Raw genomic sequence first — 17,822 nt, 5'->3', positions numbered from 1 at the left:
CCCGAACTCAAACATCGTAGCAGAACGCTGACCTGTCTCCGGTAGTGAAGGAAATAGCTAACTTAAAATCGTACAGGGTTACAGGGTTACAGTCACCACCTAAAACATTCCGCTTCCGGGACCAGCAGGCTATAGCGAGACGCGGCGCGGACCACGCAGAAACGCCAACAGGGCTGACTCGCGCCGCTTCCGTAGAGGAAGCTCTGGCTGGACTTAGCAGCATCCAGCTCAAACCGGAAGTAGGGGCGGAGCTAGTAAAGCGTCGGCTCTCCGTCAACGGAAGTGGCTGTTGGAGGCTCTAAGGTAGCTTTAAATTCCTGCTGTCTCGGGAGCTCGCCTTTTACAGTTGGAGTCGTGTTTCGTGCGACGGATGGCGGTGGACGTGAAGTCGCGAGCAAAGCGTTATGAAAAACTGGACTTCCTCGGGGAGGGACAGGTGAGGTTCCCGGGCGGGATTCGGGGGGGCCTGAGCCGAGAGCGCGGAGCCGCCTGACACACTCGCACGTTTTCTGGTGGAAGTCAGAGGATTGGCCTGGCTTCTCCTTCTTTTTGGGCGAGTCTGCCCGTGTGTGTACCCTAGAGGAGAGCTCCCGAGTGGTCCTCCCTTTCTGAAGAATAGACTGGAACGGGCAGTTTATCGCCTCGCCACGTTTCAAGCAGCCGCGCATCTTCAACAGCCGTGGGGTGTTTGCTTCTCCGGATCTGAAAAAGTGAAAAGGCAAACACAAAAGAGCTCCCACGAACTTAGATTGTTTCTGCTTTTCTCTCTAGTTTGCCACGGTTTACAAGGCCAGAGACAAGAACACCAACCAAATTGTCGCCATTAAGAAAGTGAGTTACCGTCTGTTATTTTTCCTGGAGTCTCCGAGCATATCTGTGTGTGTGAGCTCTTGCATGGGCTTTTTACTACTCTTGACCGTACTCTGCTCATGAGGAGTTATTTATGTCATTTTCGGGGAAGGTAGAATTTATTAGTATTTTGTGTTCCGAGATGGAACTCGGGTTGAACTAGTTTTTTGTTGTTGTTCCATTAGTTGAAATAAAGAGAAAGCTGTATGTTACGTGTGCTTTTTAAACTCAGACGTGGGCAAGGGGGACAAGGACTCATCTGTTGGGTCCTTAGAACTATTTTAATATCCTTATCTTCCCAGGTCACCGTTTCTGCCACACCTGCATCCATTTTGTGCATCGTCTGTATTTTCTTTCTTTCTTTCTTTCTTTCTTTCTTTCTTTCTTTCTTTCTTTCTTTCTTTCTTTCTTTCTTTCTTTCTTTCTTTCTTTTATTAAGTTTATTTTGAGAGGGGGAGGAGGGGCAGAGAGAGGGAGAAAAAGAATCTCAAGTAGACTCTGTACTGTCAGCAGATTCGAACTCACAAAGCGTGTGATCATGACCTGAGCCACAATCAAGTTCTACAGCTTAATGGTCTGAACCGGACCCCACCCCCCGCCCCCCCCCCCCGCCAGGCGCCCCTCATTTGTATTTTCTGTGTACAGATTTTCCATGTAAGGCTTTTACGAGCATTATCATTATCATTTTAAAAAATTATTTTTGTAGCTTTTTGACTTGGATTCATTCAAGAAACTTCAGTCATATTTAGCTTATTTTCTACATGTCAGGCACTTTCACTTACGTTTTTTCTTTTAGTCTTCAAAATAGCCATGTGAAATAAAGTATCCCTATATAATACCTGAGATACCTGAGCTAAGAAAGATTAAGTAACTCGTCAAGCTGACACAGATCCTAACTGATAAAACTAGAATTTCAGTCCAGGTGTTTTGATGCCAGGTTGCATGTTCTTTCCTGTGCTACTGAAATCAGTAACCCTCTGAAAGAGAGGCTGTTGTCACATTTCAGGTCCTGTTGGGGGAGGTGATCTCCACCTTCTTATTGTTCCTGTTGCTGTTTGAATCTGTTTCTCCTTCAAAATTCCTAACTCCTTTGAAGCATATCCCCCTGATTCATTTAATACCTGACTTCCTATCTCCCTTTGCACAGTTATTTTTGCTATTTTTGTCTTTTCACTTTTTCTGGCTTCTCTCCGCTTCATTTCCCAATTTATGTTCTGTAATCCAGCACTGTAGCTACTCCTGTGTAAAAGCCTAATCTATTCTGACCCTTTCTAAAGTGATGTTTTTATTTCTACCCGTGGTTCACTATATTCTAGCCCCACTGACCTTTCTGTCCCTTGAACACATTAAATTCAGTTCGTTCCTAGGATCATTGCAGCATCATATGCTGCCTTCTGGTTAGCATATTTTTCCTCTAAAACTTGGCATGACTGATTCCTAATCTTGAAAACTCACTCACATGTCTGTTCCACATAGAGGCCTTCACTGGTCACCCTTGTCTTCTTTGCCATATTTCTCCGTTATCTTCATAACATTTATCAAAATCTGAAGTCCTCTTATCTATCAACTTATTGTGTGTCTACTTCCACTCAAATAATACTTTGGTCTGTGGCCAGTAGTTTTGTAGACATTTATTAAAAATGTATTAACCTGGGGTGCCTGGGTGGCTCAGTCAGTTAAGCGTCCAACTTAGCTCAGGTCATGATCTTGCAGTTTGTGAGTTTGAGCCTGGCATTGGGCTCTGTGCTGTCAGTGCAGAGCCTGCTTTGGATCGCCTCTCTCTCTCTCTCTCTCTCTCTCTCTAATGCTCCCGTGCTCACGCATACATGCTCTCTCTCAAAAATAAAATAATCGGGGCGCCTGGGTGGCACAGTCGGTTAAGCGTCCGACTTCAGTCAGGTCACGATCTCGCGGTCCGGGAGTTCGAGCCCCACGTCAGGCTCTGGGCTGATGGCTCAGAGCCTGGAGCCTGTTTCCAATTCTGTGTCTCCCTCTCTCTCTGCCCCTCCCCCGTTCATGCTCTGTCTCTCTCTGTCCCAAAAATAAATAAACGTTGAAAAAAAAATTAAAAAAAAAAAATAAAATAAGACATTAAAAACTATAAATAAAAAATAAAAATGATTAACCACATTGATATAATTCCTTCAGTGTTAGTATATTGAGTTCTGTAGTTGTCTGAAAATCCTAGTGGGGTTTGTTTTGTTTGGGGTTTTTTTTTGCTTGTTTTTAACATAAGTTAGGATTTAAAATCCATCCTGTTTCTATTTGATAGACTTTTACCCCTTGACGGTGACTCACAGTGGAATCTTCTTTTATTTATTTATTATTATTTCTTTAATTTTGAGAGAGAGAGAGAGAGAGCAAGGGAGAGGGGCAGTGGGAGAGAGAGAGAGAAAATGTCTTATGCAGGCTCTACTCTCAGTGTGGAGCCCGATGCAGGACTCGATTCCACTACATCGGGATAAAGACCTGAGCCAAAATCAAGAGTCAGATGCTCAACCGACTGGGCCACCCAGGTGCCCGTACATTTATTTTTTTAATATTATGTTTAAGTAATTTCTGCCACCCAGTAAGTATAAGGCTTGACTCACCATCCCAGGATCAGGAGTTACATGCTTTTCCTACTGAACCAGCCAGGTGCTCCTTTACATTTAATTTTTATTTCCAGTAATACATCTTTGTGGTTTTAAAATAAAAGGCCAAGGCTTTTTAAGGTGCTTGACTCTTCTAACCCTGTTTTTCACTCCTTGGAGCAATCACTTTCAACTCCTATAATTTGCCTCTGGTATTTACTTTTTTTTTTTTTAAATGTTTATTTATTTTTGATAAAAGAGAGTGAGAGAGACAGAGTGCAAGTAGGGGAGGGGCAGAGAGAGAGTGAGACACAGAATCCGAATCAGGCTCCAGGCTCTGAGCTGTCAGCCCAGAGCCTGACGTGGGGCTCAAACCCACAAACCACGAGATCATGACCTGAGCCAAAGTTGGATGCTTAACCAACCAAGCCACCTGGGGGCCCCAAAATTCGCTTCTTTTTAAGCAATCTCTATACCCAACTTGGGGCTTGAACTCACAACCCTGAGATCAAGAGTCACATGTTCCACCTATTGAGCCATCCAGGCACCCCTTTCTGGTATTTACTTATTTCTGTTTCATTAAATAATTTGCTTACATCGTTATTTCTTGAGACCCCCCCCACCCCAACCTCGTTTTAGGCATTCTTTCTGCTATAGATTTGATGTTTTTGGACCTTCCCCTCCCAACACTCAAAATTTTTACTCATTCATTTACTAACATGTGTGCCTAATTTTACAAAAAATGAATATTCTGTATTCTTTCACCTATTGTATCTTGGACTTTTAAGATGTCATAGAGGTAAGTGGAATATTTAATTTCTACTGAAATTTATAAAATAGCATTGGTCTCTACCTCATCTTTTTAAACAGATCATACTGAATTTATGTTTCCCAATTTATTTAACCAATCCTGTATTAGTGGCCTTTTGGAGTATTTTGTTTACTTGCTGGCTGCCTGCCTGCCTGCCTAACCCCCATATATAAATTTTCTTTTGCAGTTTGTTTTTCTGATTCAGCATTATTTCTGAAATCTTCTACATGGATACTGTAGATCTGGTTTATTTATGATCATTGGTGATTAGATTTCATCATATGACTACAGTAAAATTTGCCCATCCAAATTCTTGTTGATAAACATTTAGGCTGTTTTGTTGTCTTTATGATTTCCCTTAAAATAGCTCTATAGACATTCCTATTCATGTGAGTTTCTTTAGAGAATATATCCTTATTTGAAGCCAACTATGAATTATTATTCTTTTAGGGAATATATAGCATCAGCCTCACCACATATTGTTAGATTGCTCTTCAAAGTGGTTGGACTAGTTTGACCTCCTCCCCACATTCTTATCATATTTGTATTGTCAGATTTTACAACATTTGTCAATTACCTGCATCAGAAATAGTATATGATTGTTTAAATTAATTGTTTAAAATAATTGTTTCAATTTCTCTGATTACCATTTAGATTGATCATTCTTTCTTACATTTATTAACTTTTTAGACTTTCTCCTATGAGTTTTTCTGTTAGCTTGCTTACATTTTTTCCTTCCTGTTGATTTGGTGGAATTCTTTATATATTCTGGGCATTGACCCTTTGTCAGAAATACAAACTACAGATATCATCTCCCAGTCTTCAACTAGACTTTTAGTTTATATATGGTATCTTCTGAAGCACAGAAATTTAGAATTCTGTTCTGGTTGAATTTGTCCATTTTTTTCCTTCATGGGTTTCCATTTTGTATGCTTGCCAACCTCCAGTTTGTAAAGGATTCTATTTACTAAATATTTTAAAATACTGCTTTTCACACTTAGGTCTTTGTTCCATCTGGAGTTAATTTTTCTATTTTGTGTAATATGAGGATCCAGTTTTTTTTCCTTGCTGACCCAGCATAATTGATAGTCTGTCCTTTTCCTGGTGAGTTGTAACACGAAGTTCTGCATTTAGTTGTAATGCCATGTTCCATTATACACTTGGATCTGTTTCTGGGCACCGTACTTTTTTTCCATTGATTGGTTTTTTTCCATCCTTGCTCAAGTACTATAGTGTCTTTAATTATTACTGCCTTATAAAAAGGCTTGAAATCTGGTAAGTTGCACATACCTGTTTTTCTTCAAAATTACCTTGTCTACTTTATCTGCCCCTTGGGAAATTTCTGACAATCAGAATTTCATATGAATTAGATATTACATGGTGCTGAGGCATTATTAATAATTTTGTAGGTATGAAATAGCATTTTGCATATGTAAGAAAATGTCCGTATTTTAGAGGTGCCTACTTAAGTACATGGGGATGAAATGACATGAAATGTGAGGTTTGTTATAAAACATTTTAGCCAACAGAAAGGGGGACAGAGATTAATGATGTAGTAAGTGAGGGTCACCTGAGTGGCTCAGTAGGTTGAGCATTCAACTTGGTTGAGATCATGATCTCATGGTTGGCGAGTTCGAGCCCCATGTTGGGCTCTCTGCTGTCAGCATGGAGCCTGCTTGGATTCCTCTTTTCCCTCTCTCTGCCCTTCCACCACCTGCATGCGCTAGCATACTCTCTCTCTCTCTCACAAATAAACATTGAGGCACCTGGGTGGCTCAGTTGGTTAAGTCTCTGACTTTGGCTTCAAGTGGTGATGTTGAGGTTCTTGAGTTTGAGCCTGGCATTGGGCTCTGTGCTGAATGCTCGGAGCCTGGAGCCTGCTTCGGATTCTTTCTCCCTCTATCTGTGCCCCTCTACCACTCGCGCTTTGTCTCTCCCTCAAACATTAAAAAAAGTAAGTAAACATTTTAAAAACTATAATAATGAAATAAGCGTGGCAAAATCCTGATAATTGTTTAATCTGGGTGATGAAGTAGATGACTTCATGAAACTAATATATTTTTACTGTGGTTGGAAAATGTAATAATTTTAGGGGCACCTTCCTGGCTCAGTCGGTTAAGTGTCCGACTTCGGCTCAGGTTGTGATCTCGTGGTTCATGAGTTCAAGCCCCACGTCCACCTCTGTGCTGACACCTCAGAGCCTGGAGCCTGTTTCAGATTCTGTGTCTCCCTCTCTCTCTGTCCCTCCCTTGCTTGCTCTGTCTCTTTCTCTCAAAAATAAATTAAAAAAAATTTTTTTTAATTCAGAAAATTAATAATTTTTAAAATTGTTCTTAGCTCTTTAATATTCCATGTAGAATTTAGAATCGATCTGTCATCTTTCTTTCTTTCTTTCTTTCTTTCTTTCTTTCTTTCTTTCTTTCTTTCTAAAATTTTTGTAATCTTTATTTTTGGGAGAGAGAGAGAGAGAGAGAGAAGCAGAGCTCCAGCGGAGGTGGAACAGAGAGAGAGGGAGACAGAATCCGAAGCAGGCTCCAGGCTCTGAGGTGTCAGCACAGAGCCCGATGTGGGGCTTGAACTCATGAGCTGTGAGTTCATGACCTGAGACACCCAGGTGCCCCTGTCACTGTTCTTTAAAAAATGCTGTTGAGATTTGGATTTGGTTGCATTGAACTTAAAGAAAATTTATGTATTTGGTATATTTATGATAGTACTGAGTTTTGCTGTCCATGAATGTGCCATTTGTTTATTTTGGTCTCATTTTTAAGCATGTTTTAATATTCTTTTATAATTTAGTTTTGGAAGGCTTAGCACATCTGTTGTTAGATTTATTCCTAAAGTGCCTTAGATTTTTTGATGCTATACTAGTCTATCTTTACGTAAAAAGTTGTGTCTGTAGTATTATAGGGAGATGTCTTTCTATGTCTGTTAATCTATATTTTTTATCGTTGTCAAGAATCTTATTTTTTTAATTCCAGTATAGCTAACATACACTGTTGCATTAGTTTCTGATGTACAATATAGTGACTCAACAATTCTATACGTAACTCACGGTTTATCATAAGTGTACTCTTAATCCCCTTAACCTATTTCACCCAGTCTCCCTACCTTCTCTCTTTGTTCTCTGTAGTTAAGAGTCTGTTTCTTGGTTTTTGTCTCCTTTTTTATTTGAGTTTGTTTTGCTTCTTAAATTCCATGTATGAGAGGAATCATACGGTATTTGTCTTTCTCTTACTTATTTCACTTAGTGTTATAGCCTCTAGATCCATCCATGTTGTTGTAAATGGCAGGATTTCATTCTTTTCTTTTTTGTGGCCGAGTAATAGTCTATTGTGAATATATGTACCACATCTTTATTATTCATCTATAGATGGACACTTGGGCACTTGAGTTGCTTCTGTAGTTGGGCTTTTGTAAATAATGTTGCAGTTAACACAGGGGTGCATATATCTTTTTGAATTAGTGTTTTCATATTCTTTAGGTAGGTAAATACCCAGTAGTGAAATTACTGGATCCTGTGGTAATTGTATTTTTAATTTTTTGAGGAACTTCTGTACTGTTTTCCACAGTGGCCGCAATCAGTTTGTATTTAGTTTTTTAGGTACAATAGCTTTTTCAGAAGTAGTTGTTCTTTTTTATTTTGTTTTGTTTTGTTTTTTAGTATTCTTGATTGCATTTAGTCATTGTATAAAGCAGTGAGTAAGAGACTGGTGTAAGCCTGAACCTATTAATGCAATTTGTTATACTTATTTTTTTATTGTTACACTTATTAATGGTAACAACAGTTGAACCATTTTTTGTATTCCTAATTTGTAATTTTGCTTTTTAGAAACTGTTGCCCTAAGAGCATATTATTGGGCATATTAATAAACATGTTACTTTAGAGGCTCCAGGGTTGCTTATTTGGTTGGTTGTGCATCCGACTTCGGCGCAGGTCATGGTCTCTTGCATCTTGAGTTTGCGCCCTATATTGGGCTCACTGCTGTCAGCACGTAGCAGCCTTTGAATCCTTTGTCTTCCTCTCTCTGCCCCTCCCCCACTTGCGTGCGCCCTCTGTCTCAAAAAAAATACATAAACATTTTTTTAAAACATGTTATTTTATGTTTATATGTTATGTATTTCCTCCCAAATAGGCTACCTTGAAGTGATATTTTTGTTTGTTAATCAGGATGCCCTCAGTTACTTTTCCACATTTAATCTTGCAAAGATACAGGAGACATTTATTTTCTTAAGTCCATTATTTGAATGTATAACTTAAAAACTTAAAGAGTGAGGAATGGTAGGTACTTGATCTTTTCTTATATTGTTAATTTTGCTTTTGAAATTAGTGATTTCGACTCTCTTCTTGCTTACTAGCTACATGTAAGTTGCTGCCTGTTTTTACTGTGGCTATGTATTTGAAGTGTTTGTATTTTACTCATGAAGTGTAAAATAATTTAACACATTTTTAGTGTTTGTTTTTTTTCCCCCTCTACCAGATTAAACTTGGACATAGATCAGAAGCTAAAGATGGTGAGTATTTAATGTAATCTGACCAAACAGGGTAAGTTTTTCTTCTCACTGAGGAAGTTCAAGTATTAGCGTTCTAAGTGGCTCTGGGTAGAGTTTTTGCAGGGTGCTAGAAGAGTAGACTCAGGATAGAGACAGGATATCGGTGATATCCACCATTTGGTTGTTAAGAGTCATGTAAGTCACTCAAGTCATCTGAGTAAATGGAACATAGCAAAGTTATTTATCAGTGGCTTGTCTTGCAGTGGTCATTACTGTTTAACGTGTTGTTGTAAGCAGTTTATTTTTTATCTTAGCTTTTAATTACTTTAAAAATTCAGGATATAGCTTCATAGAAGTACAGAAAACTCACTCTGGAATAAATGTATGGAGGAAAATATCTTTATCCCTTCCACACCCTTGTGTGCTATAGTGTTAAGTCTGATTTAGTCATCAAGAACTAGTCTTTATAAAAAGGATCCATCATCTATTTAACAGCTAGTACCAGATCTTATTTTAAATTAGGAATTCTATCTTTTGTTTTGGGAAAGATACTGTCTTACCATTGTTTTGCTGTTACCATCAAGAATCTGTTGCTAATATTCATAATGTAAGAAGGAGGAAGCTCTTGACATATTGTCTTCATGTTACAAGCTGACACCTGTTATTCCAGCAGTCTTCTAAAGTGATATGCTGCAAAGTGAATACTTTTTGTCATCATTTATCATAGTCTGTGTGAAGCTAATTTCAAAATAAAACAGTATAAAAGAAAACCAGATGTCATAAAAATTGGCAAAGTAGCCCTTATTTTTCTGTAGAATATGCATATCTATTCCCCAAAAGACTAACCTTTCCCCAAAAAATGTTTGTAAGAAGATATGAGACTTCAGAATTGCTTTTCACATTTTGCTCTGCTTTTTTATATAGGTATAAATAGAACAGCCTTAAGAGAGATAAAATTATTACAGGAGCTAAGTCATCCAAATATAATTGGTGTGAGTATGATCTACATTGTTTCTGGGATATGGGACCCTGCCATTTCTGAATGTGGTAGTTGTTGATTGAAGGCTCAGCAAGATGAGTTGTTTTAGGTGAGCCTTGTAAAAAAGCTTAAAAGTTTATCATGCCAAAATGTATTTTTTGTTCTAATTGGACTGGAGGCAGTGTCTTTAAAACCGTATAACTGATGAAATAAATTTAATTTTGTCAAAAATTATTTTGAAGCCTAGAGAGCTCTAACATGCATAAGCTTGAGTAAGCTCCCTACGACTCTGTGCCATAATTTCTACCTCATAGGGTTGTTGCGAGACTAGTTAATTTATTGAATGTGTGCAAAGTACCTGGAAAATAGTGCCTGGCATAGAGATGGCATATAATGAATGATAGCTGCCACTGCTATTTATAGGATTTTCTTAAATACTGAGCATGGTAATTTTTCTGAATTAGAGACTGAGGTGAGATTTTCATTAATGATTTCTTAATTATAACTGAAAATTTTGGAGGAGAATTTAAGTAGTTAGTGACTTTTTAAAAAATGTTTGTTTATTTATTTGAGAGAGAGAGAGAGAGCACGTGAGCAGGAGAGGGGTAGATAGACATTTTCAAGCAGGCTCCATGCTCAGCACAGAACCTGATGCGAGGCTGGATCTCATGACCCTGAAATCATGATCTGAGCTGAAATCAAGAATCAGACACTTAACCAACTGAGCCACGCAGGGACTCCTAGTGACTTTTTAAAAATATTAAAGTTTAGTATTTTTGTGCTTCAAAGTACTAATTCCTAGGGGGGAAAAAGGATAGATGTCAAATTTAATAAAATAATTCAAATTTAACAGGGAAATATCAGCAGTCCAATGCTAGTTTAAATTTTTTGAAATTACTTGGGTTGGTATAATTTTCAAGTATTTAATAGAGAATCAGATTTTGATCTTTTTTTTTTAATACTGCTTTGCAGCTCCTTGATGCGTTTGGACATAAATCTAATATTAGCCTTGTCTTTGATTTTATGGAAACTGATCTGGAGGTAAGATTAAGATTCGTAGAGAAATTTTTTTTCTCTCTAAATCAAAAGAGAACCTAAATGTTTATTTTCTATGTTTAAAGATACTGTTAGTCAAAGGAATGCTTAATTTTGTTGAAATGTGAATGTACTCCCCCGCCCCCACCAGAATGACAGAGAGAAAGAGAGCATTTGTGTTTGAGCACACAGGGTAGAGTCAGATGGAGAGTGAGATAGAGAATCTCAAGTGGGCTCCAGAGCCAGCTGAAAGCTCTACTTGGGGCTCAGTCTCACAACTGTGAGATCATGACCTAAGTCACAATCAGAAATCAGACGCTTAATTGACTAAGCCACCCAGGCACCCCTAAATGTGAATGTACTCTTTTTTTTTTTCTTTTAATGTTTGTTTATTTTTGAGACACAGGCAGAGCGTGAGTGGGGGAGGGGCAGAGAGAAGGATACACAGAATCCAAAGCAGGCTCCAGGCTCTACACTGTCAGTGCACAATCCGACACAGGGCTCACACTCACAGACCTCGAGATCATGACCTGAGCCGAAGTTGGACGCTTAATTGGCTAAGCCACCCGGGTGCCCCAGTATTCTTAAGTGAAAGATCTTTTGAGTCATTTAGCCATATTCCCAGTGTTAGATACAGAGATTTGGATTTCAAAGCATTTTTGTTGACCAAGTTCCCTATACTTTATTGACATTATTTTTAGATAAATGAATATCAGGTCTTTCAGAATTTCCATATTATTACAGAATATCATCTTTTTGAAAGCCAAATTTTTGTTTTTGAGAAATTAAAATGTTACGGTTTTTCTTAATATTAATTGAATCTCAAAAATTGACAATCCAGGGATGTTGAACAACTGAAAGTCTCATATGCTGCTGGTGAGAATGCAAAATGGTACAGCCAGTTTGGAAAATAGTTTGGCAGTTTCCTAAACAGTTAAATACACACATAAAGTACGATCTCGCAATACCACTGCTAGGCATTCAAGAGAAACAAAAACCTGTCTACACAGAAATCAGTTGGTACACAGATGTTTAGCTTTATTCATTATTGCCCAAATTGGAAACAATCCAGTACTCACTTTTGTATAGTGAATATATAAACAAACTGTGGTATATCTATATAATGGAATACTGTTCGGGAATAAAAAGAAATTAACTACTCAATTAAGCAACAGTATAGAGAAATCTCAAATGCATTGTACTAAATGAAAGAACCCAGGTTCGAAAGGCTATGTATTATATGATTCTATTTATGTGATATTATGGCAAAGGCAAAACTAAAGGAATAGAAATTGGATCAGTTGTGGCCACGATTGGAGTGGAGGGAAGTACTGGGTACAGTGGGGCCTGAGGCGATTGGGGGTGGGAGTGAGGGTTATAGAACTCTTACCTTGATTATGGTAGTGATTACACAACTGGATATGTTTGTTAAAACTCATGGAACTATGCACCACAAAGGGCATATTTTACCTGAATCTGATTTCTTTTTTTGTTTTTGCAAATGGGATTGTTCTCTTAATTTTTCTTTCTGCTACTTCCATATTAGTGTTTAGATATGCAACAGATTTCTCTATATTGATTTTGTATCCTGCCACTTTCCCGAATTCACTTATCAGTTCTAGTAGTTCTTTATTTTTATTTTTTTTCAATATATGAAATTTATTGTCAAATTGATTTCCATACAACACCCAGTGCTCATCCCAAAAGGTGCCCTCCTCAGTACCCATCACCCACCCGCCCCTCCCTCCCACCCCCCATCAACCCTCAGTTTGTTCTCAGTTTTTAAGAGTCTCTTATGCTTTGGCTCTCTCCCACTCTAACCTCTTTTTTTTTTTTTCCCTTCCCCTCCCCCATGGGTTTCTGTTAAGTTTCTCAGGATCCACATAAGAGTGAAAACATATGGTATCTGTCTTTCTCTGTATGGCTTATTTCACTTAGCATCACACTCTCCAGTTCCATCCACGTTGCTACAAAGGGCCATATTTCGTTCTTTCTCATTGCCGTGTAGTACTCCATTGTGTATATGAACCACAATTTCTTTATCCATTCATCAGTTGATGGACATTTAGGCTCTCTAGTGGTTCTTTAAATACTATGAATCTTTAGGGTTTTCTATATATAGTAGTATGTCATCTGCAAACAAAGTTATTTCTTCTTGCTAGTTTGGATACCTTTTATCCAAATCTGATTTCTAAAAAAATAAAATGGGAATTTTTAGCTAGTATAACTTAAAAATCTAGGAATAAACTGTCTTTAAGTACAGTTCACAAATAATGCCATCAGAACTCAGTCTTGGACTTTAACTTAGCTCTATTTTCTACTTTGTTGCCTTCCTTCTCAATATAGTGCCTAATTTCTCAATATAGTGACTCAGGCACTTCAGGCTCAGATCCTTAGAGTTTATTAATCTCTAAAGAAAGAGAAGGTACTTTGTCCTTTTTCATTCTAGCAGAAGTACTTGGCCTCTTTAATTAGCTTGGCTAGGATCACATGTCCATCCCTAAACCAGTGTCCTGGATAACAGGCTTCAGTTTGGTGGTTGCCTGTGCCTGGGTCTTGTATCTAGTTCTAGAGGCCACAGGTAGTAGTCAGTCCTGTTTTACATTCAAACAAATGATGAATGCTGTTATCAGAAGGGGCTGTACATCCTGGGGCAAGCAAAACGACAGATGTTCACTATTAGTGCCTTTTAAACAGAACGGGAGGAGAGAAAGCACCAGAAGAGATATTTTTCCTAACCATGTAACTTGAAATTCTGACAGTGCTTCCTAAGGAGAGTTAGGTAGTCTTTCTTGAGATTGTTCTGTAGAATGGATAAATTGATTTTATGTCTGTAAATGATTTTATGTGATATAATTTATTTGGAATAATTGTATATTATATACCGGCTTTGCAGGTGATAATAAAGGATAATAGTCTAGTGCTGACACCATCACACATCAAAGCCTACATGTTAATGACTCTTCAAGGGTTAGAATATTTACATCAACATTGGATTCTACATAGGGTAAGGTTTTTAACCAAGTATGATCGATTCTTTATATTTTAGTCAAGGTTTATGTAGCCAATTATTACATAAATGGTCTGAATATGTAAATTGTTAAAAATATAGCTGGACCCCATTGTATCCCACCTTCTTCCTCTGTGTTCCCTTCAGTTGTTCCAGGAGGTGGTGCTATGAGGATTCTAAAATACTATGTGAAATTTAAAAATGGAAGAGGCCCAGTTCATTTTTTTCATAGATGAAGAGCTAAGTTGCTAAGTCACCTGACCAAGGTTATATGTATTTTTTCAAGGTCAGTAGCTGGTAACTGGCAGAGTATTAGAATCTAGATGTTTGGGTTAACTCCAGTGTTCTTTGTGCTGTATTGTTGTGACAGAAAAAAAAATACAGTGAGAATCTGGATTAAAGTATACAATCCTAAAATTTTTTTAGAAAAACAAAATTTCTAAGAACTCTAAAAATCTATGAAGTAATAAAATTTCTGAAATAGTTGAGTCATTGTTAGAAATATCCAGGTATTGAAACAAGACTGATAATCTAATAGGTAGATGTTCTTAGATGTTCTGTTTTGTTTTTTTTTTTTTTAATTTTTTTTTTTTCCAACGTTTATTTATTTTTGGGACAGAGAGAGACAGAGCATGAACGGGGGAGGGGCAGAGAGAGAGGGAGACGCAGAATCGGAAACAGGCTCCAGGCTCTGAGCCATCAGCCCAGAGCCTGACGCGGGGCTCGAACTCACGGACCGCGAGATCGTGACCTGGCTGAAGTCGGACGCTTAACCGACTGCGCCACCCAGGCGCCCAGATATTCTGTTTAGATAAATAGCTGAGAATATATAATTTGTAGTCAGTAATCCTCATATCCTAAACTTGGGATCCCTTTGAGGTTATTGCTAATATCCTTATAGTATAGATTTTGAAGGATATATTCCTCATCCTCTCTAAATGCATAATGTTTTTATTTACCGAAGTTCAGATGGCAGCAACTCTTTGTTGAGTTCATAGTCATTACACTAGGCTGTTCACAGCAACCTTGTAGGTAAATTGAAGCTCAGTGATCCAAGGTCTCACCAAAGTAATATAACCAATGTTAATTACTCTTTGGTAGGATTTTATATCAGTGAGAAAAATATTGATTATTATTTAAATTTGGGGTTTACCCTGTTATTGCAAAGTTTAAAGTTAAGCCAACTAAGTGTATTGTTATAATATTCTCTTGTGCCCTGCTTATGTATTTATTTAAAACCTCCATGTACAGGATCTAAAACCAAATAACTTGTTGCTGGATGAAAATGGAGTTCTAAAACTGGCAGATTTTGGCCTGGCCAAATCATTTGGGAGCCCCAATAGAGCATATACACATCAGGTTGTAACCAGGTAAGAATTTTTTAAAACACTGAAAACTTACGTTGTGTGGGATTTTTTTTTTTTTTTTAAACAAGTTCTCCGTGGGCCTAACGTGGGCTTGAACTCATGTCCCCGAGATTGAGAGTCCTATCTCTACCGACTGAGCCAGGCAGGTGCCCCTTGTTGTGTAGGATATTAATCACAAATGAGCATCATTTGGGTTCTTTGAAATATCTCGGCAGAGTTCAGGAATTATTGTTGGTGTTTTGCTAAAAACATGGACCTCTTTACGTTTAACCACAATGAAAAAAATACAGCCATTTTTTCAAATGGAGTTTGATTAAGTCCATTTTCAGACATTTACCTAACAAGTTTTGGGACTAATTTATACCACTTCTACATTTAGTTAGGTTGGCTGGAACTGTAGTGGCTATTTTTTTACATATTTACCTGATTGGGGGGGGGGGGGGTTGTGTTTATTTTATAGGTCATTAAGTGATTTCATGTTTTAAATCATTCAGTATGAATAAAAATTCTCTAAAGCAGTACATTGATAACTGGAGTTTTCATGTTTTTAGTACTCATGTTTTATACTTTTTATGTATAAAAACTAAAAAAAATCAAATGAAATAGATAGGGACAGATTTTATAATTCTAGTCAGGATGTCATTTGTTAATTTCCGAGTCTATTTTAAGGATCTGAAATTTCCTCCGTGAAAGGGTTTAAAATGATAAGAAAATATGGGGCAGCCTGGGTGTGAGTGGCTCAGTTGGTTAAGTGTCCGGCTTCGGCTCAGGTCATGATCTCATTGTGGATTTGAGCCCCACGTTGGGCTCTGTGCTGACAGCTTGGAGCCTGGAGCCTGCTTTGTGGATTCTGTGTCTCTCTCTCTCTCTGCCTCTCCCCCTCTTGTACTCTCTCTCTTAAAAATAAATAAAACATTAAAAAAAAAAAAAGAAAGGATAAGAGAGTAGGAATTGGAGACCATAAGAACAGACAGCTTTTCAGAATAACTAGAGAATGTGGAGACAGCTATTGGAGGAGGTAGGGCCCAGAGAATTTTTTGTTGTTACTTTGTTTTTTAGTTTATTTCTTCAGGCTGAAGAAATAACGTTGTTTGTACATTATTGGTAAAAGTCTAGTGAAGAAGAAAACGTTGATGTGGGAGAAAATGGGGAGAATTTCAGTATTCTTTAAAATAAGCAAGAGAGGGGCGCCTGGGTGGCTCAGTCAGCTGAGCGGCTGACTTCGGCTCAGGTCATGATCTCACGGTTTGTGAGTTCGAGCCCTGCGTCGGGCTCTGTGCTGACAGCTTGGAGCCTGGAGCCTGCTTCAGATTCTGTGTCTCCCTCTCTCTCTGCCCCTCCGCACTCATGTTCTCTCTCTCTCAAAAATAAATAAATGTTAAAAAAAAGAAGAAAAAAAAATAAGAGAGCAAGGTCTCTAGTACCCACAGTTGAGATACTGGCTTTAAAATAGTCCAGAATAGGGGCGTCTGGGTGGTTCATTCGGTTGAGCGTCCAGTTTTGGCTCAGGTCATGATCTCACAGCTCTTGAGTTCAAGCCTCTCGTCGGGCTCTGCTGACAGCTCAGATCCTGGAGCCTGCTTCAGATTCTGTGTCTCCCTCCCTCTCTCTGCCCCTCCCCTGATCGTGCTCTGCCTCTCTCTCTCTCTCTCTCTCTCTCTCTCTCTCTCTCTCTCTCTCAGAAATAAAATAAACATTAAAAAAAAAAAGAATAAATAAACATTTCAAAACAAAACAAAAAAAAAACCGGTCCGGGATGATTTAGCTCTAGTTACAGATGGAAAGGCAGGTTGTGTGAATACAAATGACTGTAGGTGAATCTGTAGAAAATTTTTTTTCTTCTGAAAAAATAATTCTTTTTTTTCCCATTACTTGAATTTTTTTCAGTGAAGTTGGAAATAGGATTATAGGCTTAGGGGAAAGATGGTATTGAAAGTTTCAGGAGAAAGAAGGTGTCAGTCATCTAAGAGTGGAAGAGTGAATGGACCAAGGATGTGTTTAATTTCCAGTATGGAACTGATTGGTTTTACAGCCAGTTTTTCTTGAGTTATATCTATAAACATGAATTTCATCAGTGGGATGATGTTTTGCTGAGGACTTTTCTCCAAGAAATACTTTAATAATTTCATTTTAAATTATTTTAAAATTCATTTTAAAATTAAAATATTTTTGGGGTACCTGGGCGGTTCAGTTGGTTAAATGTCTGACTTGGCTCAGGTCATGATCTCGTGCTCTGTGGGTTTAAGCCCTGTGTCAGGCTCTGTGCTGACAGCTCAGGGCCTAGAGCCTGCTTTAGATTCTGTGTCTTCCTCTGTCTCTGTCCCTCCCCTGTTCATGCTCTCTGTCTCATTCATAAATAAATAAACAAACAAAACTTACAATATTTCTTTTTGTTCTTCAGGTGGTATCGGGCCCCCGAGTTACTATTTGGAGCTAGAATGTATGGTGTAGGTGTGGACATGTGGGCTGTCGGCTGTATATTGGCAGAGTTGCTTCTAAGGGTAAGTCTAGGATTGATGTATACACTACAGTTTTGTAATCAGTATTCTTATAACTTGGGTAAGATTATCTTCCCATCGATAATTCTCGAAGAGGAGCACCATTCTTATAATAAAAAGCCTACAAGCCGACCAGTTAAAAAAAAAAAGCCATCTTCCCCAATGTACCTTTTGTTAATGTTGATGTGAGATGAGAAAATCTCTCATTT

General features: G+C 38.1%; 1 protein-coding gene across 9 annotated transcripts in view; it reads left to right on the top strand.

Annotated features, from left to right (window-relative positions):
* Positions 1–17,822, top strand: part of CDK7 (cyclin dependent kinase 7) — an 88,580-nt gene continuing 70,758 nt past the window's right edge. For 2 of the 9 annotated variants that reach the window (XM_086699638.1, XM_086699629.1), the window contains exons 1-8: positions 18–436; positions 772–831; positions 8,685–8,745; positions 9,649–9,716; positions 10,676–10,744; positions 13,635–13,745; positions 15,000–15,118; positions 17,517–17,616. In XM_086699638.1, the coding sequence (XP_086555764.1) occupies positions 371–436; positions 772–831; positions 8,685–8,745; positions 9,649–9,716; positions 10,676–10,744; positions 13,635–13,745; positions 15,000–15,118; positions 17,517–17,616 (654 nt within the window). In that variant the 5' untranslated portion in view covers positions 18–370. Of the gene's footprint in view, positions 437–771; positions 832–8,684; positions 8,746–9,648; positions 9,717–10,675; positions 10,745–13,634; positions 13,746–14,999; positions 15,119–17,516; positions 17,617–17,822 lie in introns of all 9 variants that reach the window. The other 7 variants (XM_086699650.1, XM_086699593.1, XM_086699619.1 and 4 more) reach the window with 7 other exon arrangements.

This window comes from Puma concolor, chromosome A1 (genome assembly GCF_028749965.1).
Source record: "Puma concolor isolate L17-30 chromosome A1, mPumCon1.1.hap2, whole genome shotgun sequence".
Classification (NCBI taxonomy): Eukaryota; Metazoa; Chordata; class Mammalia; order Carnivora; family Felidae; genus Puma; species Puma concolor.
The sequence above is the reverse complement of the archived record's forward strand: the minus strand, read 5'-3'. Positions and strand labels throughout refer to the sequence as shown.